The sequence below is a fragment of the Triticum aestivum genome, chromosome 3A (assembly GCF_018294505.1).
Source record: "Triticum aestivum cultivar Chinese Spring chromosome 3A, IWGSC CS RefSeq v2.1, whole genome shotgun sequence".
In the NCBI taxonomy this organism is placed as follows: Eukaryota; Viridiplantae; Streptophyta; class Magnoliopsida; order Poales; family Poaceae; genus Triticum; species Triticum aestivum.
This window is the reverse complement of record NC_057800.1, coordinates 526,602,824-526,630,024: the sequence shown is the minus strand read 5'-3', so window position 1 is coordinate 526,630,024 and position 27,201 is coordinate 526,602,824. Positions and strand designations below refer to the sequence as shown.

The following is a 27,201-nucleotide window of genomic DNA, read 5'->3' as shown; positions in this document are numbered from 1 at the left end:
ATCCCCAACACCTGATTGCATAACCGGAAAGGTTCGGGAGTTTCATAGGTGGGAATTCTCGTAACTCTAGTTCTTCTTCCACGGATATTTGGTTTGAGATTGGGATTTCATACCGATTATTCGTTCTTGATCCGTACCTTGTTGATTTATCTCTCTACCTAAATTATATGTGGCTTCTCAATTTATGGATATGTGACCATTTCAAGAGGAATGCATTCGTTCATTTTGTTCGGATGTGAAGACTATATGTTGCAATTTTCATTCTGTTGGACTCAGCTTCTTTTATCTGTATATGTGCTAACGGTGGTTAACCTCTTCAGGATGGCTCCCGCTAAGAGCACCAATCAGAATCAGAATCAAGATCCGCCACCACCTCCACCTCCTCCAGAGGCATGGCAAGCTGTGATGGCCGCAACCAATGCAAACACACAGTTGATCATGCAAATTCTTCAAGAGCGAATCAAGGCAACCAAGGGAACCAAGGCAACAATCAGAATCACTTTGGTACACTCAACCAGTTCCTTGCTAACGGGCCAAAGACTTTCAGCAATTGTGTTGAGGCAACCGATGCTGACGATTGGCTCGTGGATCTGTGCAAGCATTTCGAGTGCAGTAACGTCAGGCCTGAGGACTTTGTCAAGTTCGCTTCCTTCCAACTCAAAGATCAAGCTGCAGAATGGTTCTAGCAGTACAAGGATTCCAGAGGTGGACGTGCTATTACCTGGGATGAATTCCGTCAAGATTTCAGAGCTCATCATATTCATCAGAGCGTGGTTGAAAGCAAGCGTGAGGAATTCCGCAACCTGAAGCAATGCTCTTTGTCTGTCTATGACTACACAAGTTGTTCCAGAAGCTCGCCCGCATTGCCAAGCAGGACGTCCCTGATGAGAAGAGCATGATATACCAGTTCAGGGGTGGTCTCAGAGAAGAAATTCAGCTAGCTCTTGTTCTCTTTGAGCCCTTGAGGTACGATGAGTTCTACAACATGGCACTGAAGCAAGAGGCCGCTCAACTGAGGTGTGATGCTTCCAAGAAGCGAGTCAGAGATGCTACTCCTTCTTCCTCTACTCAAGTGGCCAAGCAGCAGAAGTATTGGCTTCCTCCTCCTCCGTTCCGCCAGCCGTATCAGCAGAAGAGCAAAGGTGGCAGTGGTTCTTCCCACCCACCCAACCCTGGCTTTCAGAACAAGACTTCGTCTCAAGCTCCAAGATCGAGTGCTCCGTACCACCGTCCGCTTTCAGAGGTCACGTGCAACAAGTGCCAACAGAAGGGTCACTATGCCAACAAGTGCTTCAACCAGAGGCGTCTCCCTCCTCCTCCTGTGAGATCGGCAAGTACAGTTGTGGTCAAGCATAACCCCAAGCACGCCAAGGTCAACTTGCTAAATGCAGCTCAGGCAGAGGACTCGTCAGATGTCATCATGGGTAACTTTCCAGTTAACTCTTTTCCCGCAGAAGTTCTTTTTGGCACTGTTGCATCGCATTGTTTCATGTCAAGATCATTTGTTTCCAAGCATGACTTCGTTTCGCAAATGTTGGGTAAACCTATGGGAGTGGTTTCTCCAGCTAAGTCTATGAGGGCTACTTCAATAGTCCCGGATGTTTCTATCATGTTGGGTGATTTCAAGTTTCTGGCTTCTCCAATGGTTCTTGGCAACTCGGATATTGATCTTATTCTCGGGATGGATTGGCTTTCTAAGCACAAGGCTCAGCTTGATTGTGCAGCCAGGCAGATTCAATTGACTCATTCGTCTGAGGATGTAATTGTCTTTGCCGCGAATGACGATACCATCCGTCTGTTTTCTCTCAATGAGAAGGGTGAACTGGATGCTATCTCGCAAGTTCCAGTCGTTTGCGAATATCAAGACGTCTTTCCAGAAGAGCTTCCAGGAATGCCTCCGCACCGGCCAGTTGAATTCGTCATTGATCTTGAGCCTGGCACGAAACCTGTGTGCAAGCGTCCTTACAAGCTCGGACCTGAAGAGTTGAAGGAGCTGAAGAAGCAACTCGATATTCAAGAGAGAATGGGTCTCATCCGGCCTAGTTCTTCTCCGTGGGGTTGTGGTGTTCTTTTTGTGAAGAAGAAGGATGCAACAGACTGACTTTGTGTTGATTACCGTCCATTGAACAAGAAGACCATCAAGAACAAATACCCACTTCCCAACATCAACGAGCTGTTCGAACAACTCAAAGGTGCCCAAGTATTCTCCAAGCTTGATCTCCGTATGGGTTATCATCAGATTCGAATCTGTGAGCAAGATATTCCCAAGACGGCTTTCAGGACAAGCTATAGTTCATATGAATACACTGTCATGTCTTTTGGCCTCGTCAACGCTCCTCCGACATTCTCTCGTATGATGAACTTCATCTTTAATGCCTACACCAATGACTTCGTTTTGGTCTATCTCGATGACATTCTGGTTTTCTCGAAGAACAAGGAAGATCAGGCCAAGCACTTGTGTTTGGTACTCGATAAGTTGAGGGAACACAAGTTCTACGCCAAGTTCTCCAAGTGCGAATTTTGGCTCGATGAGGTTCTTTATCTTGGTCATATCATCTCTGCCAAGGGCATTGCGGTGAATCCTGAGAAGGTGTCTACAATTGTGAATTGGGAACCTCCTCAGAACGTGAAGCAACTCCGTAGCTTCCTTGGTCTCGCTAGCTACTACCGAAGATTCGTTGAAAACTTTTCTAAGATCGCGAAGCCTCTCTCAAATCTTCTCCAGAAGCACGTCAAGTGCGTTTGGTCTCCGGAGTGTGACATTGCTTTCAACACTTTGAAAGAGAAAATGATCATTGCTCCAGTTCTGACTCCGCCTGATGAATCCAAGCCGTACGAGGTCTTTTGTGATGCCTCTCTCCAAGGTCTTGGCGCAGTGTTGATGCAAGAGAAGAAAGTTGTTGCTTATACCTCTCGCCAGTTGAAGCCCAATGAGAATAACTACCCCACTCATGATCTCGAGTTGGCGGCAGTTGTGCATGATCTTTTGACTTGGAGACATCTCTTATTGGGAAGAAAAGTGGACATCTTCACTGACCACAAGAGTCTCAAGTACATCTTCACTCAGCCTAATCTCAACCTTAGACAAACTCGATGGGTCAAAATGATTCAAGAGTATAATCCGAGTATCGAGTATACTCCAGGCAAGGCCAATTTGATTGCTGACGCATTGAGCAGAAAGGCTTGTTGCAACAATCTGATTCTCAAGCCTTATCAACCCGAGCTTTGTGAAGCTTTCCGCAAACTTAATCTGCAAGTTGTTCCTCAAGGTTTCCTCGCCAACCTTCAAGTCTCTCCTACCTTGGAAGACCAGATTCACCAAGCCCAGCTTCTTGATGCTATGGTGAAAAAGGTGAAGATTGGGATTGCCAAGAGTCAACCCAAGTACAAGTGCTACCGCCTTGATGACAAGGATACTCTTTTCTTCGAGGATCGTATTGTTGTACCCAAAGGTGAACTTCGTAAAGTGATCATGAACGAGGCTCACAATTCTCTCCTCTCCATCCACCCTGGGAGCACGAAGATGTATCAGGACCTCAAGCAGGCTTATTGGTGGACTCGAATGAAGCGCGAGATTGCTCAGTTCGTGAATGAGTGTGATGTCTGCAGAAGAGTGAAGGCAGAACACCAAAGGCCAGCTGGTCTCCTCCAACCTCTTGCCATTCCAGAATGGAAGTTTGACCACATTGAGATGGACTTCGTGACCGGGTTTCCAAAGTCCAAGCGTGGCAATGATGCTATATTCGTTGTCATCGACAAACTCACTAAAGTGGCTCACTTTCTGCCTATCAAAGAGTCAATCACTGCAGCTCAATTGGCGGAACTCTATACCTCTCGAATTGTCTCTCTGCATGGTATTCCACAAGTGATCTCTTCAGACCGTGGCAGCATCTTTACCTCCAAGTTTTGGGATTCTTTTCAGAAGGCCATGGGCACCAACATCCGCTTCAACACAGCTTTCCATCCTCAAACTAGCGGTCAAGTCGAGCGTGTCAACCAGATTCTTGAAGATATGCTCAGGGCTTGTGTGATCTCCTTCGGCATGAAGTGGGAGGATTGTCTTCCGTATGCGGAATTCTCCTACAACAACAGTTTTCAAGCAAGTTCAGGCAAGGCCCCATTTGAAATCCTATATGGCAGGAAGTGCCGTACCCCTCTCAACTGGTCTAAAACCGGTGAACGTCAGCTTCTCGGAAATGACTTAATCACAGAGGCAGAGGAAATGTGCAAAGTCATTCGAGATAACCTCAAAGCAGCCCAATCCCGCCAAAAGAGCTACTATGACAGTAAGCACCGTGATTTGGCTTTCCAGATCGGAGATCATGTTTACCTCCGCGTCTCTCCTATGAAAGGTACTCGCCGCTTCGGTATCAAAGGGAAGATTGCCCCCAGATGCGTGGGACCTTTCAAGATTGTCAGCAAGAGAGGCGATCTCGCCTATCAACTCGAGCTTCCTTCAAACTTTGCAAATGTTCATGATGTGTTCCATGTCTCTCAGCTCCGAAAGTGCTTCAAGACTCCTGACCGCACTGTTAACTTCAAGGACATTGAGCTCCAATAAGATCTCTCTTATCGTGAGCACCCAGTTGCTATTCTTGAAGAGACTCAACGCAAGACTCGCAACAAGTCTATCAAATTCCTCAAAGTCAAGTGGTCACACCATTCCGACCGTGAAGCTACCTGGGAATGCGAGGATCACCTCCGTTCTGAATACCCGGCGTTCTTTCAGTCCTAGATCTCGGGACGAGATCCTTTCGTAGTGGTGGAGTGTTGTAACACCCCGGATGTGACTTTCCCCAATATGTATTCCAACTCTTGTCGTTTCCGGCCTTAAGTTATTTTATTTTCTCGGGTTCGGGTTTTTGTCTCCGTGTGTTGTTGTCGTTGTCATGCATCTCATATCATGTCATCATGTGCATTGCATTTGCATACGTGTTCTTCTCATGCATTCGAGCCTTTTCCCCGTTGTCTGTTTTGCATTTCGGCGCTTCGTTCTCCTCCGGTGGTCATTTCTACCTTTCTTTCGTGTGTGGGGATTAAACATTTCCGGACTGGACCGAGACTTGCCAAGCGGCCTTGGTTTACTACCGGTAGACCGCCTGTCAAGTTTCGTACCATTTGGACTTCGTTTGATGCTCCAACGGTTAACCGAGGGACCGAAAAGGCCTCGTGTGTCCCCTCCAATTTGGCCCAAAACCCACCAAAATCCTCTCCATCATCTAGACCATTCGATCACGATCGCGTGGGCGAAAACCGCACCTCATTTGGACACTCCTAGCTCCCTCTATGTCTATAAATAGACCTCCTCCTCCAAATTCGCGGATCCCCTCTCCAAAAAACCCTAGATCCACCTACCCCGCCGCCGCCGGACGAAACCGCATCGGACGGACATGTCCGCCCCCGCCGCCGACCACTCCTGACGCGCCACATCATCGCCTGAGCCCCACATCGCCGCCTCACCCGCGCGGCCCGCCCGGCCCGCGTTGGGCCCCCGCGGCCCAGCCGCCAGTCGCCGCCCCGCGCCTCTTTGTCCTCGCGGCCGAGCCGCCTCGCCGGCCGGCGCCGCCACATCGCTGCGGTCCGCTTCGCCGGCCACCGCCTCCTCAAGTCTGCGCCACCGTGACGCCGCACCTCGCCGCCGCGGCCATCGCCGGCGCCGCGCCGCCCGAACCTCAACGTCGCCCAGCCTCGTCGCCGGCCGCGCCCACGCCGGCCCCCGCCTCCCTGCCGTGCTCCGGCGAGCTCCCTCCCCGTTGGTGAACAGTGCCCCGGCGATCCTCGGGATCCGTGTCGGCTAGATCTAGATCCAGATCTCAGGGTTGACTTTTACCCCCGAAACCCTAGCTATTTTGCACTTTTCATCATGTTGTATCTCCTCATCCGTAACTCCGTCTTGAGCATATAGCATATCAAAATGTTCATCTCAGAGAGTACATCATTTCATTTCATTGCATCATTTTCATTTTAGTTCATCTTGATGCCCGAAATGCTGTTAGAAGAGTGCTACTTGAGTTAATTGTCAGATCTGCTACTCCATTTAGAGATTTGTCATTTTTATCATGATTATTGTGTGCATGATATGCCCATGAGCTCTACATATGTTTTGTTAAGGGTTTTGCCATCTTTCCAGAGGTGCAACCCATGTATTTTTTTGATGTGTGTGCTGACTAGCACAAGCTTGCAAAGTGAGGCACTTGGTAATGCTGATTTCAGGGACTTAGCATTTCCACTATGTCCTTGAGTTGTTTATCTCTTGTGGTCATCTGTTCATGTTGTTTCCTAGTGATCCGTGCCTCTTTTGAGGATGATCAGTAAGGATGTTTTGTTAATCTTGTAGTGCTCTATCCATCCATGTCTTTGTTTGCAATTATGGAGCACCCTAGCTTGAGTCAATCAAGCTCTACTTTTGCTATTTCGTGAATCTGGGCAGATTGTCTACTTGTTAGCGATTTTGCCGATGATGTTGTAGTTGATCCGTGCATGCTATGTTATTGTTCTTGCCATGTCTAGCTTGCATTTTGTGTATTCTTGATGAGTGTATGCTTAGATTGTCATGACTTGCTCTGTAGTGAGTGCATCGAGCTCGTAAACATGCCTACTTGATATCTGTTTCAGCATGCTCCAGTTTTCACTAAGTCTGAGAACTGATTATGTTTTGCCATGTTCACATGCTTGCAATTGTATTTTCTGATCCCTTTTGGCTCAAGGTCACTAAGGGACTTTTGTTAAGATCTTTGAGTAGCTCCATGCCATGCCTTGCTTTGCCATGTTAAGCCCCTGTAGCATGTAGTTTTGTTGCTCCGAAGAGTGCTATCTGATCTGAAATTCCAGACAAGTGTTAATTTCACTAAGTCTGAGATCTACTTACCATATGCATTTTTTCCATGCTTGTTTGAACCTGTTAATGGATGAATTGGCCATAGCTCAGTGCTAGACTTTTGTTAAGCATCATGAATGCATCCCTGCCATGTATTTTTATGCCATGTTTAGGTGTTGTAGCATGTTCATCTTGTTGCATTTAGATGGCTACTTGCTGTAAATCGCAGACCGATGTCATATTTGAATCGCTTGCCATTTCCAAACCGTAACTCCGATTCAGGCGTTCTTTATATCGTTTTCAAGCGATTTCATCTCATCTTTCCAGTGGCACACTTGGATTTCCAAGTTGAGGCCAGGTTCATGCTTTCCCTGTCAAATCTTGCATATGCATCCCGCATCGCATCCCGCATAGCATACCATCCTTGCATCATATTGTTTGATCCTTGCACATGGTTGATTGTGTTCCATTTGCTTGTTTGTCTTGTTTGGGTAGAGCCGGGAGACGAGTTCACTAACAAGGAGCCCATTGAGTTTGCTTTCGAGGATCCAGTCAACTCTGACAACTTTGCAGGCAAAATGATCATACCCTCGAAATCAATACTATCTTTGCTTTGCTAGATGCTCGCTCTTTTGCTATGCCAATGCTACGATGCCTACCACTTGCTTTCAATCCTCCCAAATTGCCATGTCAAACCTCTAACCCACAATGTCCTAGCAAACCGTTGATTGGCTATGTTACCGCTTTGCTCAGCCCCTCTTATAGCGTTGCTAGTTGCAGGTGAAGATTGGAGTCCGTTCCTTGTTGGAACATTATTTACTTGTTGGGATATCATTTTATTGCCACATTATCTTAATGCATCTATATACTTGTTAAAGGGTGGAAGGCTCGGCCTCTCGCCTAGTGTTTTGTTCCACTCTGTCGCCCTAGTTTCCGTCATATCGGTGTTATGTTCCCGGATTTTGCGTTCCTTACGCGGTTGGGTTATAATGGGAACCCCTTGACAGTCCGCCTTGAATAAAACTCCTCCAGCAATGCCCAACCTTGGTTTTACCATTTGCCACCTGGCCTTTTCCCTTGGGTTTCACGGACTCAAGGGTCATCTTATTTCAAACCCCCCGGGCCAGTGCTCCTCTGAGCGTTGGTCCAACCTAGAGCACCGTGCAGGGCCGTCCCTTGGCAACTTGGGTTACGTTCGCTCCCGTACGCTTAGCTTATCCGGTGTGCCCTAAGAACGAGATATGTGCAGCTCCTATCGGGATTTGTCGGCACAGCGGGTGGTGTTGCTGGACTTTTACCATTGTCGGAGTTGTCTTAAAGAACCAGGATACCGAGTTTGATCGGAACATCTTGGGAGGAGGTCTATTCCTTCGTTGACCGTGAGAGCTTGTCATGGGCTAAGTTGGGACTCCCCTGCAGGGATTTGAACTTTCGAAAGCCGTGCCCGCGGTTATGGGCAGATGGGAATTTGTTAATGTCCGGTTGTAGATAACTTGAACCTTAACTTAATTAAAATGAATCAATCGTGTGAGTTACCGTGATGGCCTCTTATCGGCAGAGTCCGGGAAGTGGACACGGTGTTGGAGAAATGCTTGCCGCAGGTTTGCCCTCTTTAGTTATGTGTTCGCGCTTTGCCTCCTCTTCTCGCTCTCTTTTGCGAACAGGTTAGCCACCATATATGCTAGTCGCTTGCTGCAGCTCCACATATTTTACCTTGCCTTACCTATAAGCTTAAATAGTCTTGATCGCGAGGGTGCGAGATTGTTGAGTCCCTGTGGCTCACAGATTACTATTACACCAGATGCAGGGCCTGATGATTCCGCTCCAGGTGACGCGCTTGAGCTCAAGTGGGAGTTCGACGAGGACTCTCAATGATACTACGTGTCTTTCCCTGATGATCAGTAGTGGTGCCCAGTTGGGGGTGATCGGGACCGTGTCGCTTGTTGGGTTATCTTTTATTTTGGCGCCGTAGTCGGGCCATGAGTGTTTGGTTGATGTAATGTTATTTATGTACCTTGATTGATGTGGCGAGTGTAAGCCAACTATGTTATCTCCCCTTTTATTACCTATATATTACATGGGTTGTTGTGAAGATTGCCTAACTTGCGACATATGCCTTCAATGCGATTATGCCTCTAAGTCGTGCCTCGACACGTGGGAGATATAGTCGCATCGAGGGTGTTACAAACACGCTGCGCGCGAGAAGCACGAGGCCCGGGTCGGCGAGGTCCAGCAAGAGCTCCAGGATGCCATCAAGAAGTACGAGTCCTTGGAGCGTGATTCTAAGACGCAAGCGTCCAAACTTGCGAACGCCCGCCAGAGCACACAAGAGGCTCGAGCCGAGGCCCAGAGCGCCCTTCAGGAAATCCAGGCGGCCAGGAAGATCGCGGCGGGTAAGGCGTTCATTATGCAAAGCAAGTCTATGAAGAAAGCGTTCCTTTTACTTACCCGAGTTTGGAGCTCTCTGGGGGCGTTTACGGATTTGCCGCGCAGCGTATCAGACACTGTCGAGTTCTATCGAGCCGAAGAAGGAAGTTCTACGGAGAAGCTGTTCTGGTCTCAATATCTTGGACCCGAACATCCGGTGTCCTTCGACGACCAGCTGAAACAGTTGGTCGAGCTACACAAGGCGGCCGAGCTAGCCATGAAGGAGTTAATAGTCCGACTATGGCCTGCCACGCTGATGCCCAGCAGCTACTTCAGACTTGTGAAGCGACTTGTTGAGGCATGTCCCTGGCTTGATGTTATAAAGCGGCCGGTCTATATCGAAGGTGCACAGATGGCCTTTGCCCGCGTCAAGACGCACTGGGCGAAGATGGATGCCAAGAAGCTGATGATCGAGGGGCCGCCTGAGGGCAAGGAGCACCGCCGACCCGAGTTATATTTTGATGGTGTCCTGGAGGGATCCCGCATTGTCGCGGATTATTGTGAGAAAGACACTATCTTTGAATGAGTGTATTCGAGCTCCCTCTACCTTGTATAAAACAAAGTGTTTATGCAATATAATGCTTGTTGTGTTTTTAAATTTTTACTTCCTGTGCGGCCGTGTTGTATGAAATCTGAGGGTTAACCTGTCGTCGGCTTCTGCCCCCATGTAGGTAGTATGGGGGTGTTCGGGATGGAATCTAAACAATCTTGATCCAATTAGATGGTCCTTGAAGGAGTTGTTTAGCGCAACGAACCAGGCAACCAGACTATGCGGCTGTAACGCCCTCACTTAGCCATAGGAGTTCGACAATAAAAACATGGGTGAAGCCCCTAGTATCCGAACTAGAGTACTATAAGTGTCTGATCGGGAAGTACCAATCCTTCGCATAACGCGGAAGAAATCTCGAACGATTTGCAATCTCCGAACAGCTGACCGACTCTCGCCACATCATGACAGTCAGTTTTCGGCTTTCTCTACTGAGGTGCTCCTTTGGGTAAACCAAGGCACAATCGCAGTAGTTCTCCCTTTACAACCTTAGCCGATATAGAGGAATGTAAGGTAGCAAGCACAGGAGCCGGGCAACCCAACTATTGACCAAAGACATGATTCAGAGCCAATGCATATAATGTTAAATTCGGGGTGCCGAACTATACTTATAAAAAGTGTTCGGACTTTTGTTGCCGTAGTGTGGGGTGCTGAGCAGCCCCTGGCAAACATGAAACGTACCGAAGTGTATGGGTGCTATCTGCAACATTACCCACAGGGGAGCAGAGGGAGAAAAAGAAAGAAAACAGAAAAGGTGTAAAGGAAAAGGCTGGGGTCTGAAAGCTCCAGCCGCAAACTGTTCTCATTGTAATGTAATTAGTACGTCAAGGCGCATTGATACAGGTAGTGCGATAAGCAATAGGCTTTTAACATGCCAAAACCAAGGGAGAGCTGCATGTGGGTCCTGAAAAATAGTAGAGTTATCGTTAACGGAATCACCTAGAAAGTCCCCCATATGTCTGTGTTTCTCGCCGTCTTGGTATGTTTGTCCTTCAGGAGGACCGATGACCAGACCACCAGATGGGGCCTATAGGATTTGAGACCTGAAAAGGAAACAAGTAAAAGTGAAAGTATGTGTTTAACCGATGTCGGTTGAGCCGTACTATGGATCACAAGCTAGCTATGCCTCCGTCGATGCCCATGGAATTTTGAGTGTGTAGTTCTGCGCGTGGCACGAATGCCACTACTTGATCGGGACTGAGATGGAGGCCGGATTGCTAGTCGAGCTCCTGACGAGCCGAGCTCTCCTGCTGCAGAGTAGTTCGGACCCTCTTACCGGTGTCCGTGGGCTCGACAGCCGAATAAAGGTTCTGCTTGAGAAGGTCGCTCTGTACTTATGCTACTAGGGAAGTTGTGTGCTCTTCTGTACGGAGGGAGCATTCCATATTTCCATTGATTGTTATGACGCCGCGTGGACCGGGCATCTTGAGCTTGAGATAAGCATAGTGTGAGACTGCGTTGAATTGAGCAAACGCAGTTCGTCCGAGCAGTGTGTGATAGATGTTGTGGAAGGGGATGATGTCGAAGATTAACTCCTCGCTTCAGAAGTTGTCCGGAGATCCGAAGACGACCTCCAGTGTGATTGAGCCCGTACAGCGGGCCTCTACACCTGGTATGACTCCTTTGAAGGTAGTCCCGGTGGGCTTGATCCGTGATGGGTTAATGCCCATTTTTCCGCGCTGTATCCTGATAGAGCAGATTGAGACTGCTACCACCGTCCATAAGGACACAAGTTAGGTGGAACCCATCAATTATTGGGTCTAGGACCAGTGCGGCTGAACCACCATGACGGATACTGGTCGGATGATCCCAGCGATCAAAAGTGATCGGGCATGACAACCATGGATTAAATTTTGGGGCGATTGGCTCTACCGCATAGACATCCCTGAGCACACGCTTGCGCTCCCTCTTGGGGATGTGGGTAGCATATATCATGTTCACCGTTTTGACCTAAGGGGGAAACTTCTTCTGTCCCCCTGTGTTCGGCTGCCGGGGCTCTACATCATCATCCTCGCTTTGCGATCCCTTTTTCCTGTTCTCGGTGTTTAATTTTCCGGCCTATTTAAAAACCCAGCAATCTCTATTTGTATGATTGGGTGGTTTGTCCGGGTGCCATGAATCTGGCACGGACGATCAAGTATGCGGTCCAAGCTGGATGGACCTGAATTGTTCTTTTGGAACGACTTCTTCCGCTGAGCGGACTTAGAGCCACTGAACCCGGCATTGACCATTGTGTCCTCGGTGTTGTCATTGTTGTTTCGACGCTTGTATCTGTTGCGTCGAGACTTTTCTTTGCTAGTTTTAGCTTCACGGGTGCCGGCGTTGCTTGCATTGTTTTTGCTACATGCCAACCAACTATCCTCGCCCACACAAAAGCGGGGTCATGAGTGCCGTGAGGGACGCCATGGATTTTGGCTTTTCTTGGCCGAGGTGGCGAGCGAGCCATTCGTTGCGGATGCTGTGTTCGAAGGCTGCTAGGGCTTCGGCATCCGGACAATCGACGATTTGGTTCTTTTTAGTTAAGAACCTAGTCCAGAATTTTCTAGCGGACTCTCCGGGCTATTGAACTATATGGCTTAAGTCGTCAGCGTCCGGAGGTCGAACATATATACCTTGGAAGTTATCGAGGAAGGCCTCTTCCAAGTCCTCCCAACTGCCGATGGAATTTTCAGGCAGACTATTTAGCCAATGCCGAGATGGCCCCTTGAGTTTTAAAGGGAGGTATTTGATGGCGTGGGGGTCATCGTTTTAGGCCATATGAATGTGGAGAATGAAGTCTTCGATCCACACCGTGGGGTCCGTGGTTCCATCGTACGATTCTATATTCACGGGCTTGAACCCTTCTGGGAATTCATGATCCAGGACCTCATTAGTGAAGCAATGAGGGTGTGCGGCGCCTTTATATCGGGTCGTATCACGACGTAGCTCTGATGGAATCCGTCTGTGGTTTTCAGCCCGCGCATGACTAGGTTTATCACGTCTAAATAGGTGGTCGTCATCGCGTGTCGAGGCACGTCCTCGCGATCCGTAGATTGATCTGGTGTGTCCTACTTTATTATTCAGGTTTTGCCGGAGGTCATATGTATGGCCGTGGGCTAATTTACCTCTACCTGTGCGATGAGGCGGGGCGGGTTGGTATTCGGCGTGAGTTGCCGTTTTGTCCCGACCACGTGGTGGTCGGTCAACCACATTGTAGGATGGTGGTATGTATTCCGGCGCCTCCTCGTCAAACTGAGGTAGCAATTTGGGCTTTGGGTAGCTGTTGGTTGGGCGCTTGAGGCCGTATTCTTTGGCTGCTAGGACACTGGTCCATTTATCATTGAGAAGATCTTGGTCAGCTTGAAGCTGCTGCTGCTTCTTTTTCAGGCTCCTTGCAGTGGCTATTAGCTGGCGCTTGAAGCGCTCCTGCTCAAGAGGTTCCTCAGGCACGATGAAATCCTCAGTGCCGAGGCTCACCTCATCCTCGGAGAGCGGAAGGTAATTATCGTCCTCTGAATCTTCGTGCGTGGCCTGTTTACCAGGGCTAACCTGCCCATCTTCGCGTTCATCTTGTTCATTTGTTGTATCAGCGGGGTCTTCGTTGTCTTCGGCACCTTCTGGAGTGTTATCTTCTCCGGTGCCGGTGTTGCTGTCTTTACTGTGGCATGACTTAGAGCGGCGCCGCTAACGCCGGCGCTTGGACTGTATTTCGGAAGGTTTATCCTCAGCTGGATCTTCCTTGTCGTCGTCGTTGTTCTCATTTGGTGCATCCACCATGTATACATCATACAAGGAAGTGGGTGTCCAGCGTCCGGTAAACAGCGGGTTCTGGGCCTCTTCTTCTCTGGCATCGCCGTCCATACCGTCGATGTCCTCGGAGTCGTAATCAAGTGTGTCGGTCAAATCCTCGACTGTGGCTATGAAGTGGGTGGCGGGTGGGGAGCAAAATCCTCCATCGTCAGCCCCTAGTTCGAACCAGATATAGTTCGGCTGAGAGTCCTCCGCCAAGGACAGGTTTTTTAATGAGTTTAGCACATCGCAAAAGGCGAGTGCTGGAAGATGTCTGCGACGCTGAATTCGAAGATCGATAAACGATCAAGTTCGGCGTTAGTAGGCTCACGTGGTTCGGAATTTACGGCCGGAGACGAGTCCGGAGTTCCAGTGACAAAGACGTCGTGAGAGGTTAAGTCTATGTGCGGCTCCAATGCCATGGAATCTGTGGCCTCCGTGGTGGGGTTGATCCTCCTATCCTTGGGTGGCGCCATCTGCTCCGCATCTAAGGCCAAAGCGGTTACAGGAGCGATCTCCGAGATGCGGTCTGATGACAGATTTAGGTCATTATCATCGGGGCGACCAGGAGCGGCTACCGCGGTCTCGAATCCAGTGAAGATCAAGTCTCCACGGATGTCCGCATTCAGGCTCCCAAATCTGACCTGATGGCCAGGGGCGTAGCTTTCGATCTGCTCCAGATGGCCAAACGAGTTGGCCCGCAGTGCGAAGCCGCCGGATACAAAGAGTTGTCCGGGAAGGAAAGTTTCTCCTTGGACAGTGTCATTATTGATGATTGAAGGGGCCATCAAACCTTTTAGCAACAGCACAGTGGAACTCTCAATGAAAGCACCAATGTCGGTGTAAAAACCGGCGGATCTCGGGTAGGGGGTCCCGAACTGTGCGTTTAAGGTCAATGGTAATAGGAGACATGGGACACGATGTTTACCCAGGTTCGGGCCCTCTCTATGAAGGTAATACCCTACTTCCTGCTTGATTGATCTTGATGAATATGAGTATTACAAGAGTTGATCTACCACGAGATCGTAATGGCTAAACCCTAGAGGTCTAGCTTGTATGGTTATGATAAGGAGTATCCCCTCTCCGGACTAAGTCCTCCGATTTATATAGACACCGGGATGATCTAGGGTTACACAAGGTCGGTTACAAAGAAAGGAATCTACATATTCGGTCGCCAAGCTTGCCTTCCACGCCAAGAAGAGTCCCATCCGGACACGGGTGCAGTCTTCGGTCTTCATATCTTCACAGCCCATCAGTACGGCCCATAGCTAATAGGCCGGACGCCCGAGGACCCATTAGTCCAGGACTTCCCTCAATGCAAGCATCTCGGAGTTGGAATATACGCTTTGATAGTGTGATCAAAGCATATGGTTTTATACAGACTTTCGGAGAAGCATGTGTTTACAAGAAAGTGAGTGGGAGCTCTGTAGCATTTCTATTATTATATGTGGATGACATATTGTTGATTGGAAATGATATCGAATTTCTGGATAGCATAAAAGGATACTTGAATAAGAATTTTTCAATGAAAGACCTCGGTGAAGCTGCTTATATATTGGGCATCAAGATCTATAGAGAGACGCTTAATTGGACTTTCACAAAGCACATACCTTGATAAAGTTTTGAAGAAGTTCAAAATGGATCAGTCAAAGAAAGGGTTCTTGCATGTGTTACAAGGTGTGAAGTTGAGGCAGACTCAATGTCTGGCCACTGCAGAAGATAGAGAGAAAATGAAAGTCATTCCCTATGCCTCAACCATAGGTTCCATCATGTATGCAATGTTGTGTACCAGACCTGATGTGTGCCTTGCTATAAGTTTAGCAGGGAGGTACCAAAGTAATCCATGAGTGGATCACTGGACAGCGATTAAGAACATCCTGAAGTACCTGAAAAGGACTAAGGATATGTTTCTCGTTTATGGAGGTGACAAAGAGCTCGTCGTAAATGGTTACGTCGATGCAAGCTTTGACACTGATCCGGGTGACTCTAAGTCGCAAACCGGATAAGTATTTATATTGAATGGTGGAGCTGTCAGTTAGTGCAGTTCCAAGCAAAGCGTTGTGGCGGGATCTACGTGTGAAGCAGAGTACATAGCTGCTTCGGAAGCAGCAAATGAAGGAGTCTGGATGAAGGGGTTCATATCTGATCTAGGTGTAATACCTAGTGCATCGGGTCCAATGAAAATCTTTTGTGACAATACTGGAGCAATTGCCTTAGCGAAGGAATCCAGATTTCACAAGAGAACCAAACACATCAAGAGATGCTTCAACTCCATCCGCGATCAAGTCAAGGAGGGAGACATAGAAATTTGCAAATTACATACAGATCTGAATATTGCGGACCCGTTGACTAAGCCTCTTCCACGAGAAAAACATGATCAGCACCAAGACTCCATGGTTGTTAGAATCATTATAATGTAATCTAGATTATTGACTCTAGTTTAAGTGGGAGACTGAAGGAAATATGCCCTAGAGGCAATAATAAAGTTGTTATTTATATTTCCTTATATCATGATAAATGTTTATTATTCATGCTAGAATTGTATTAACCGGAAACTTGATAGATGTGTGAATACATAGACAAAACAAAGTGTCCCTAGTATGTCTCTACTTGACTAGCTCGTTAATCAAAGATGGTTAAGTTTCCTGACCATAGACATGTGTTGTCATTTGATGAATGGGATCACATCATTAGGGGAATTATGTGATGGACAAGACCCACCCGTTAGCTTAGCATAATGATCGTTAAGTTTTATTGCTATTGCTTTCTTCATGACTTATACATATTCCTTTGACTATGAGATTATGCAACTCCCGAATACCGGAGGAATACCTTGTGTGCTATCAAATGTCACAACGTAATTGAGTGATTATAAAGATGCTCTACAGGTATCTCCGAAGGTGTTTGTTGGGTTGACGTAAATCAAGATTAGGATTTGTCACTCCGAGTATCGAAGAGGTATCTCTGGGCCCTCTCGGTAATGCACATCATGATAAGCCTTGCAAGCAATGTGACTAATGAGTTAGTTACGGGATGATGCGTTATGGAACGAGTAAAGAGACTTGCCGGTAACGAGATTGAACTAGGTATGAAGATACTGATGGTCGAATCTCGGGCAAGTAACATACCGATGACAAAGGGAATGGCGTATGTTGTCATTGCGGTTTGACCAATAAAGATCTTCGTAGAATATGTAGGAACCAATATGAGCATCCAGGTTCCGTTGTTGGTTATTGATCGGAGATGTGTCTCGGTCATGTCTACATAGTTCTCGAACCCGTAGGGTCCGCACGCTTAACGTTTGATGACAATTTGCATTATGAGTTATGTGTTTTGGTGACCGAAGATTGTTCGGAGTCCCGGATGAGATCACGAACATGACTAGGAGTCTCTAAATGGTCGAGATGTAAAGATCGATATATTGGACGATAGTATTCGGACACCAGAATGGTTCTGAAGTGTTTCGGGTTTTTATGGGAGTACCGGGGGGTTACCGGAACGCCCGGGGGAAAGATATGGGCCATATGGGCCATAGAGGGTAGGGAAGGCATCCCATAAGGGGTGCCCCCCCATGGGGAGTCCGAATTGGATAAGGGGAGGGGGCGCGGCCCCCCTTTCCTTCTCCTCCTCCTACTCCTTCCCCCTTTCCCCTTCCGGTAAAAGGAAAGGGGGGCGAATTGGACTAGGGGTCCAAGTGGGACTCCTCCCACTTGGCGCGCCCTAGGCCGGCCTCCTCCCCTCTCCCTCCTTTATATACGGGGGTAGGGGGCACCTCTAAGCACATCAATTATTTCTTAGCCGTGTGTGGTGCCCCCCTCCACCGTTTACTCCCCCGATCATATTGTCGTAGTGCTTAGGCGAAGCCCTACGCGGATCACATCACCATCACTGTCACCACGCCGTCGTGCTGACGAAACTCCCCCTCGACACTTTGCTGTATCAAGAGTTCGAGGGACGTCATTGAGCTGAACGTGTGCAGAACTCGGAGGTGCCGTACGTTCGGTGCTTGATTGGTTGAATCGAGAAGATGTTCGACTACATCAACCGCGTTAAGCTAATGCTTCCGCTTTCGGTCTACGAGGGTACATGGACACACTCTCCCCCTCTCATTGCTATGCATCTCCTAGATAGATCTTGCGTGATCGTAGGATTTTTTTTAAAATTGCATGCTACGTTCCCCAACAATTTACTTTGTTTGTTACATCATTTCCATAATCCGAACCCGAATAAGAGTGTGACATAATGGCTAGTCTACACCTAAGCCAAAAACTGAGGTTGCTCTCTTACCTAACTGTATCCTGTACATACTGAAAGCGTCAAACTCAAAGCATACTCAGCAAATCGACAACGCCACTGAATAAATGCCCATCTCCTTAGTAGCTAAGCAAGCCCATGAAAATAGAACCTTCCCTCTGCAGTGGCGTCTTTCTGCACCAGACTGTCTCTTATAAAGTAATAAAGCACAATTTGGCTCCTTGCCTTCCTGCTTCCAGACCATGGGTCAAGGAAACTATAGAACACACATCAAGAATCTAAGCATCCAAAAAGTCATCTCGCCATTCCATTCATGAACCCTCAAATATTGCAAGTGTATATAGGAAGCAGAGGTCCAAAGTACTTACAATCAGTGGAGCACGGTGAGATTGGCTGGGTCGGCAATTTCGATTTGCAATGAGTCGGAGATTCGACCGAGGGGCTTTATGGCAAAGAAGAATGTCGTGAGGAGAAGCCGTGCGAGAGGGCAGCACAAGGGGCTGAGGAGGAGGTTTCATGGACAGAGACAACATCGGGGATCAGATAACACCGAGAGGTCGCGGATGGGAAAAGCGCGGCATCGGTGATGGCGGATCCGGAGGACGCCAAGATGAGAAGAAACGTAACTGCAGTCGCGGACGCTCGGAGGGGCAGTAGTGAAGGGTGTCGTCGCGCCGCTTGCGACCGTGTCGGGACCATCTGGAGATGGGGAGCAGCCACCGGTGGCTGCGAGTAAGCGTGCACCACCGTCGCCATGAGCAGCTACACCGCGGGTGGTTGCGGTCGCGGGTGTTGGGTCACCGCCACGCCACCTAGAGCGATGCCTCGCGCCGGCTGCGGTCATTGCGGCGGAGCCGAGCGGGCGCCGCCACTCTGTCCGTGCGTTGATTATGGCGGCGACGAGATCAGGGGCTAGGGCTAAGGGTCGGGAGGAAGGGGAGATGGGGTGGGGGCATGTGTGGTCGTGGCCTCGTGGGGGCATGTGTGCCTTCGGGAGACCGGAAGAGGAACCGTGACGGGAGATTAAAAAAACCAGAATGGAAGGTGGGGACGTGGGGTTTGATAGTGAAAAAAATCGGTGGGATTCCTTTGATCGTGGAGCCTAGATACAATGAACGACTCTTGTTTTATGAGCAGAGATATAATACTTTTACAATAAGATTTGTTTGTCATGGTTTACTTGTTAATTTCCTTAAATTTCGTTATTTTTTCCTGAAAATATATTATGTGTTTCCTAAAGCAAATTGTATTGATAGGAGTACGCTAGGAAAGTGTTGATTTCTTTGGGGGGAAAAGTGAAGAGAAAGATAAACCAATGGGTAAGAAACCAATGGTACAACGGTGGTGTGAGGTGAGAGGAAATAAAACTGGACGAAAATAAAATCGGAGTATCAGGCTACCAACCGCTCCATTAGAAGTAGAGGTAATCTGGATGAAAAACTGTTGAATGGAGTTATTTGCCTCAGAAATGTTTAAGTAGAGGGTGAAAACAGGAATTCTTTTGGAAAAAGAAAACAGAAGCAGAAGGATAGCATTCGGCCCATACAGAAAATGTGAGCCGATAAAGGGCCTATAGATATCTGGGGCAGTCGCAAACCACTTCGTTCGGCTCTTCCTCACGTCAAGTGCTCAAGGTCCGCTTTCCCCCACCCTCTCGGAGTATCGCGGCGTCCTGCGAGCTGCAAGCAAGGCGATCCGATGCCGGGGAGCGCCATCAGCGGAGGCGCGGCAAGGGCGGCCGCGGTCGCGTGGTGGCTGCAGCGCCACCAGCGACTGCCTCCGCCGGCGGACCTCCTGCCACGCAGCCTCCTTGACCGCGCGGTGGAGCTCGCCAGCAAGACCGCCGCCGCCGCCGCCCCGGATCTGGACCAGGACCTGCCCTGCTCCCTCGGCTCGTCCTCCCTCCCTGACCTCTGCGACGGCTTGGTTGGTAATTAGTGCCTACGGGTCTAGCAGGAGGGTGGCGGATTCGTTGTGCGGTTCCGCGATGTTCTCAGATTGGATAGCCAGAGCTAGACTACCCTAAATGTTGTTCTAGTATGTCAATAACGGTCCCTGGTTATGCTTGATTTTCATCCTTATGTGAAACTCATGTCTATTCACACTGTGGGTCCTTGGAATACCTGATTTCTGCCAAAGCTGCTACCTAGAAATGTTCATGTTATTTCAGTACGCAATAAGAATTTGATTTGGGCTACGAAAGTATGAAAGTATAAATGAATTGACAGAAATAATAGAGTTTGTGTTGCATATGGGCCAGGCTCCATGCTACTCCCTCCGTTCTTAAATATAAGACCTTTTAGAGATTCCTCTATGAACTACATAGGGATGCATATAGACATACTTTACAGTGTAGATTCACTCATTTTGCTCCGTATGTAGTCTATAGTGAAATCCCTAAAAGGTCTTACAGGGGAGTAGTTTAGAACACATCAAATATGTGCGCTGAGCTGACCCTGCATTGTATTGAACATACTTCCTTTACATATAGACTACATGTGCAGTGCAGTAATTTCACTGGGAAAGGCACGATCGCTCAGAGATCTTGTAAAATGCTGCTGCTCTTCTGTAGTGTTGGACTACTAACTGTCAGGGTTTTGTATCAGTAACATCTCTTCCTTCCTACTGGTTTTCTCTGTCAGCCTGCCTTGCAGATAAAAATGGTTCTGTCAGTCTGGCTTGAAGCAGTTCTGCCAGACGGTTATGCTGTGTGATGAGTGTGGACTGTTGAGTTCAGTACTCGGCTTGTGGAGATATAGCTGGAGATCCATGGAGCAAGCCGCCACACATAAGTGAGGAGATGTTGGGCGCTGTTAAAGAAAAGGTAAGGCGTGCACTTTGCAATCATATTAGCTATACATTATTGCATTTTACATCAAATTCTCTCCTGCCGAGACCGCTTCTTACCGAGCACCGCGTGCTTGTCTGTCCGTGACACAATGAAGCTCACTAAGTAGGTGTAGCAGGGAGGTATCCTGGACCTCCATGCCACTGCTTGGAATGTCCCTTCAGACATAACTCGCCCAGACAAAACATCCTGTGCCGTTATCCTGGGAACCTCACTGATCTTGGGAGAGGGCTCATGATAAATATCACGCATTACGACGACATTGCTTGTCTTGGCCATTGTCCACATGTACACAGGCTGGTCCTTCTGCAGGAGATTGGTCGGGTGCTCGCCAAACATGCTGAGGTGCTTGCTTGCAAAATCTCTCAAGCATCTCAGCACTCTGCGCCAAAACCGTGTGTCAAGATTGGTTCTCAGTAAGCTGGCAACGGTGTTCGCTGCCACGAATGATCTGTTCATGTGGACGACGATCTCCATGCCGAGGGCTGCCAGGTTAGGATGCTCACCAGGGTCTGTGCTTCCGAATGCAGCCGTCTTGAAGAAATACCAGTAAGCTTCTTGGGACAAAAATTTCAGCACAAGAGACTGTGCCGTTCCTAATGATGCTATCTTCTCTGAACGGCTGGTGAGTATGATTTTACTGCCTGGCGTCAGGTGGCTTGCTGCCGAGGTGTACAACCCCCTCCATGTTTCCTCGTCCATGTCCCCTGCTAGCTCAATTACAGCCAGTGAGTCTCCATGCGGGGTGGAAGCAAGGTTCTGATGCTTGATCACACCGCTACCTTTTAGAGTGGCCAAGTTTCCACCATTGAGATCATTTCCGCTGAAGAAGACGATCGACGAGAAGCGCCTCCGCACCCTCTCGTCAAGGCAGACATGCTCAACAAGTGTACTCTTTCCGACTCTCGCTGGACCAATTATCGGCAGCACACCCAGACTTCCATTCCTTGCAGCCTCTCTACAAAGCAGAAAGCTCAAAATTGTCTCCTTTTCCATCTGCCGGCCAAACATAACCTGATCATGAAACAAATACGCGTCGTAAGGTTGCTGGGAGATTCGAGGATAGCTGCCCAAGAACATCACGAACTCCTGCATGTCACCAATCATTCTCTCAAGGCTGCTGAGCATCTTGTCGAGATTGTTGCAGCTCCCGGCATCAAGCACCAGGTCCATCCTCTGGGCGTCGCACACGGAGGAGGAGGTACGTCTGGAACTGGAAGGGCTGAATCTGGACAGGGCAAGCGAACGGCGAGTGCTTGCCTTGCCATCGGCCTCGTCCCTGTGCGCTCGGTATCTGAAGGTGTCGAGCGTGTAGTAGCCTCTGTACATACCTCGTCTCAACATCTGGAGCTGCTGGAGCATTGCCTGGTTGGTGATGTGCCTCCCCTCGGCCTCCTCGACGGTGGCATCGATCCTTAGCAGCACTGCCCGTAGCCTCTGGAGCTTCTCCTCCTCTGCTCCCTTGGACTGCAGGTATCTCTGGGTTACCATGGACAGGGCTCTGCTGACAAGATCACCCACGATTGCAGAGAGAAGCGGCTCCATTTCGGAAGGCCCCTGCAATGTTCCTGGTGGGATAGATGGATCTACCAAAGAAGAGAAGAGGGAAAGACCAACTTGTGGTTCGGGTTGAGGCATAGAAGTCCTGGCTTCTGCCCATGGACAGATGGACCCGCCGTAACTTTGACAACAAGGCCGTCGAAATTGACCCAATACGACAGTGAGTCAGTACTACTAATAAAGCAATATTCTTCCCTCAAAATAAAAAAGCAATATTCTTTATTTTGATACATGAAAGAAATGTATAGAACATTGATTCATGTCCCAATCAAGCCTGCTAAATTTTCCAACCAAACTACTCCCTCCGTTTCAAAATAAATGTCGCTGATTCAGTACAATTTTATAGTAAATCAGCGACACTTATTTTGAGACAGTACTAAAGATCCCCCACACGAAAAGGGGGGAAAACATGGCTAGAATATTGACTTTAAACCCTAAAACGGTGTTATAATTTGTGGCGGAGCTAGTACCATGGATCTGTAGAACTTCACGAAGATTTGAGAGTGATGAATGGTCACAAGAGCGCTTTCTAGAGTGACGAGTTTCTTGCGGTCAGCAAGAATCTCAATTTGAGTTGTTCACATCGCCCCTCCGCTAGCATCCTTAAGCGTCAGTTAGTTTTGCATATCTGAATCCAGCGTGGACGGAACTGGGGTTTGTCCTGACACTCTGTGAAAATATGGTTTGCAGCAAGCGGGATATATACAACTCCCTCCGATCCAACTTATTATGGATCGGAGGGAGGTAGTAACAAGTTTCAACGGGGTTTTGTTTGTTTGTTTCTAAAATGTAAAATCCAGATGGTTTTCAGCACAAAATTGCAATGTATACCAGGCCCTCTGATACTGATTGAAGTATTACCAGTTGTATTCTCCTCTGTGCTTTGACTTGCTACTTTCTGACGTTGACAGCCAGGGTGCGATCTAATGGTTGGCGACTTGACATTTCCCTCGCGGCTACTCCAAGGCTCTCTTTCCAACCTCAGTCACAGAGCCTTACAGATCTTTTGGCTGAAACCAGCACTGCCGATTCGTGAATAAAGCCTTCTAAAAGAGAGCAAACGAACAAGGCATCTCCTTCCCCTTCTACCCCAAAGGATTCAAGATGGAGGTGATCGTCTCTGCAGTTCTTGGCGATATTATAAGCAGGTCCGTATCCTTCCTCGTCGACAGGTACCACCGGCTGCAGGCCGGAGGAGCGGAAGAGAGCCTGCAACGGCTGCGCCGCCTTCTGCTGCGAGTCCAGGCCACCGTCGAGGAGGCCGAGCGGCGGCAGATCACCAACCAGGCGATGCTCCGGCAGCTCGAGATGCTGAGGAACGACATGTACAGAGGCTACTACATGCTCGACGCCCTCACGTGCATACGCCGCGGAGAAGGCGACGCCACGGCCAAAGATGAGGTGAGCGACCGCTCGCTTATGCTGTGCCGATTCAGTCCCGTCAAGCGGCTCTGCCTCTCTGCCAGGGCGCCGAAGAACATGGTGTTCGACGGCAACGAGCTCAGCAAAGCGCTTTGTTGCCTTGAGACGACTGTCGCCGACATGAAGGAGTTTGTGGTGTTCTTGAAGTGCTATCCTCTGCTGTGCCGGCAACCTTGCAGCAGCTACTTGTCTACGGACATGTGCATGTTCGGCCGTCACACGGAATACGAGAGGATCGTGAGCTTCCTGCTGCAGGTTGGCCCCCCTGGCACAGCAAATTTCGGTGTTCTTCCGGTAGTCGGACCCGCAAGGGTCGGGAAGAGCACCCTCGTTGAGCATGTCTGCTACGATGGCAGGGTGCGCGGCTACTTCTCCTCGATCGTGTTCCTCGGCGGGGATGATCTCCAACTCCAAGGCACGGAAGCGAATGCTCTGCAAGACAGCGGTGTTGTCAAGTACAGAAACAGCGCTTCACATGGGAGGCTGCTGGTCGTTGTGGAGCTGATTGGGGATTTGGAAAAGGAAATATGGAGCAGGTTGTGCTCTTTACTGAGCCATATGGCACACGGGAGCAAAGTCATAGTTACAGGCAGGTCAGAGAGAATCATGCGGTTCGGAACAACCCAGGCTCTCAGACTGAATGCTTTGCCCCATGAAGCTTACTGGTACTTCTTCAAGATGATTGCCTTCAGAGACGCCGGCCCGGAGGACTATTCAGAGCTATCATCCATAGCCATGGAGATTGCAGCTGAGCTCAACGCCTCTTTCATCAATGCAAACATAATCGGCACCCTGCTGAGAGCAAATCTCAGTGCCCGGTTTTGGCGCAAGGCTCTCGAGCGCATCAGAGAGTTCACTGCCAAGCATGTGCTCATGTTTGGCGAGCATCCGGTCGATCTGATGCGGAAAGGGCGGCCTATATACCTTTGGAGGATGGCAGGCGGCGGTTCCGAAGTCCTTGTGGCCAATGGTGTTCATCAGGTCTGCTCTCCGCAGCAGGACGTTCCAAAGCTAACATTGCTGGATGTCGTATCTGGAAGTGCTATACCGCGTGGAAATTGTGAATTCCTAGCGTGGAAGTCTCGGATACCCCCTTACTATAGCTACCTGGTGAGCTGCAGCATAATGACATCGCGGCGTATGGTGGTGAACAAGAAGCGCTCTCGCTTGCAGAGTGTTTGATTCTGGGTTTCATCATGGGGATAGGTGCTTGTATATTTGAATGTTTCCCGCCTGCGTTCGAGCCTCCGTGCTCACAATGATGGTCCGTCATACGCTCTCCTTGATTAAAAGACCTATAGGTGTTTATTTCCCCTGAGGCGTCTTTTATTTCTTTTTTGTATGTATTTTCCATACAAATCTGAATGCTAGCAAGAAGTAGAATCATAAAAACTGTGTTACATACTTTTAAAGTTCAAATGAAATATTAACTCTTACTGTGTATTTAAAATAGCATGCTCTATCATGCACATTGACAAATTTAACCACTCAAAAGAAGCAATGTAGAGTATGATGCGGATATAGCTTGCCGTAGCTGCAAATTCCCTATCTATGTCTGTCTTGCATGAAAATGCAGGTGTGGTAAAGTGTGGCGGCAAACTTTCGAGCAATTTGAGAAAATGCCACAACTTTCCTGGGACTTTGTGTCGGTACTCTTGTTGTATAATAGGAAAGCCAGAGGTCTTATTTGTAAAAATGAAGCTCTGTAAATATCTGTACTGAGGATGAATGGATAAGGTTGCCCCCGACTAGAAATTCCAGTGTCTTCCCCTTCTCTCACCTTCGAATCCTCTCTAGTTAGGTGTGTTCAACAACAAGGTTTCGGACATATATCGAAGTACCGGGGGTTACCGGAACCACCCACCCCCCCGGGGGGGCTTAATGGGCCTACATGGGCCTTAGTGGAAATAGAGGGAAGCAAAGGGAGTGTGCCCCCCCCCCCAAGGCCCAAACCGAATTGATTTAGGGCAAGGGGGGCCGGGCCCCTCTTTTCTTCTCCTCATCTCCCTTTCCTTCCCCCTCTCCTACTCCTACTAGGAATAGGAGGAGTCCTGCTCCTAGTGGGAGTAGGACTCCCCCTTAGCGCGCCCTCCTTGGCCGGCCGCCTCCTCCTCCTTGCTCCTTTATATGTGGGGGCACCCCATAGACACATAATTGAACGTGTCGGTAGCGGTGCTTAGGCGAACGGGGCAAGGGGGCAAGGGGGCACCATAATCCACCTCGATCATATCGTAGCGGTGCTTAGGTGAAGCCCTACGTTGGTAGCATCATCATCATCATCACCACGCCGTCGTGCTGACGAAACTCTCTTGTGAAGCTTTGCTGGATCGGAGCTCGCGGGACGTCATCGAGTTGAACGTGTGTAGAACTCGGAGGTGTCGTGCGTTCGGTACTTGGATCGGTCGGATCGTGAAGAGTACGACTACATCAACCGTGTTGTGCTAACGCTTCCGCTTTCGGTCTACGAGGGTACGTGGACACACTCTCCCCTCTCATTGCTATGCATCACCATGATCATGTGTGTGCGTAGGAATTTTTTTGAAATTACTACGTTCCCCAACACACTAATCATGGACATCTGAGAATCGAGGGGTACACCGATGTGGACTGGGCTGGATGCTTCGATGATAGGCGTTCAACTTCGGGCTACTGCATGTTTGTCGGAGGAAATTTGGTTAGTTGGAGAAGTAAGAAGCAGAGTGTGGTAGCTCGCTCGACAGCAAAAGCGGAGTTTAGGTCAATGGCTTCATTGTTGTGTGAACTGATGTGGTTAAAAACATTGCTAACTGAGTTGCTAGGTATGCGTTGGTGCACCTATTCAAGTGTATTGTGATAATCAGGCCACAATTAACATAGTGAACAACCCTGTTTATCATAGCCAGACTATATGATTTTGTAGGGATAACTTTTTTTGGCCATGTTATTTTGATAAGACATAATTGCTTAGTTAGTGTGCTTGAAGTATTATTATGTTTATGTCAATATTAAACTTTTATCTTGAATATTATGGAACTGAACATTCATGCCACAATAAAGAAAAAAATTACATTAAGAAATATGTTAGAAAGCATTCCACATCAAAAATTCTTCTTTTATCATTTACTTACTCGAGGACGAGCAGGAATTAAGCTTGGGGATGCTTGATACGTCTCCAACGTATCTATAATTTTTGATTGCTCCATGCTTTTATATTACCTATTTTGGATGTTAGTGGGCTTTACTTTACACTTTTATATCATTTTTGGGACTAACCTACTAACCGGAGGCCCAGCCCAAATTGCTGTTTTTTTTGCCTATTTTAGGGTTTCGAAGAAAAGGAATATCAAACGGAGTCCAAATGGAATGAAACCTTCGGAAATGTGATTTTCTCAACAAACATGATCTAGAAGACTTGGAGTGGCCATCAAGAAACAAGGGAGGAAGGCACGAGGTAGGGGGCGCACCTACCCCCCTGGGCGCGCCCTCCACTCTCATGGGCCCTCTGTTGCTCCACCGACGTACTTCTTCCTCCTATATATATCCACGTACCCCCCAGACATCCAGGAGCACCACGAAAAC

At 48.5% G+C, this 27,201-nt stretch overlaps 3 protein-coding genes across 3 annotated transcripts; 2 read left to right on the top strand and 1 right to left on the bottom strand.

Annotated features, from left to right (window-relative positions):
• Positions 1-19,402: 19,402 nt before the first annotated feature.
• Positions 19,403-19,951, top strand: LOC123062036 (uncharacterized). Its single transcript, XM_044485341.1, has one exon. It carries the CDS (start codon positions 19,512-19,514, stop codon positions 19,749-19,751), a length of 240 nt encoding a protein of 79 aa, XP_044341276.1. The 5' UTR covers positions 19,403-19,511; the 3' UTR covers positions 19,752-19,951.
• Positions 19,952-20,199: 248 nt separating this feature from the next.
• LOC123062035 (putative disease resistance protein RGA3) lies at positions 20,200-24,957 on the top strand. Its single transcript, XM_044485340.1, has 2 exons — positions 20,200-20,637; positions 23,133-24,957. Exon 2 carries the CDS (start codon positions 23,326-23,328, stop codon positions 24,823-24,825), a length of 1,500 nt encoding a protein of 499 aa, XP_044341275.1. The 5' UTR covers positions 20,200-20,637; positions 23,133-23,325; the 3' UTR covers positions 24,826-24,957.
• On the bottom strand, positions 20,631-22,249 carry LOC123062034 (disease resistance protein RGA2-like). The gene has a single exon (XM_044485339.1). It carries the CDS (start codon positions 22,204-22,206, stop codon positions 20,689-20,691), a length of 1,518 nt encoding a protein of 505 aa, XP_044341274.1. The 5' UTR covers positions 22,207-22,249; the 3' UTR covers positions 20,631-20,688.
• Positions 24,958-27,201: the final 2,244 nt, after the last annotated feature.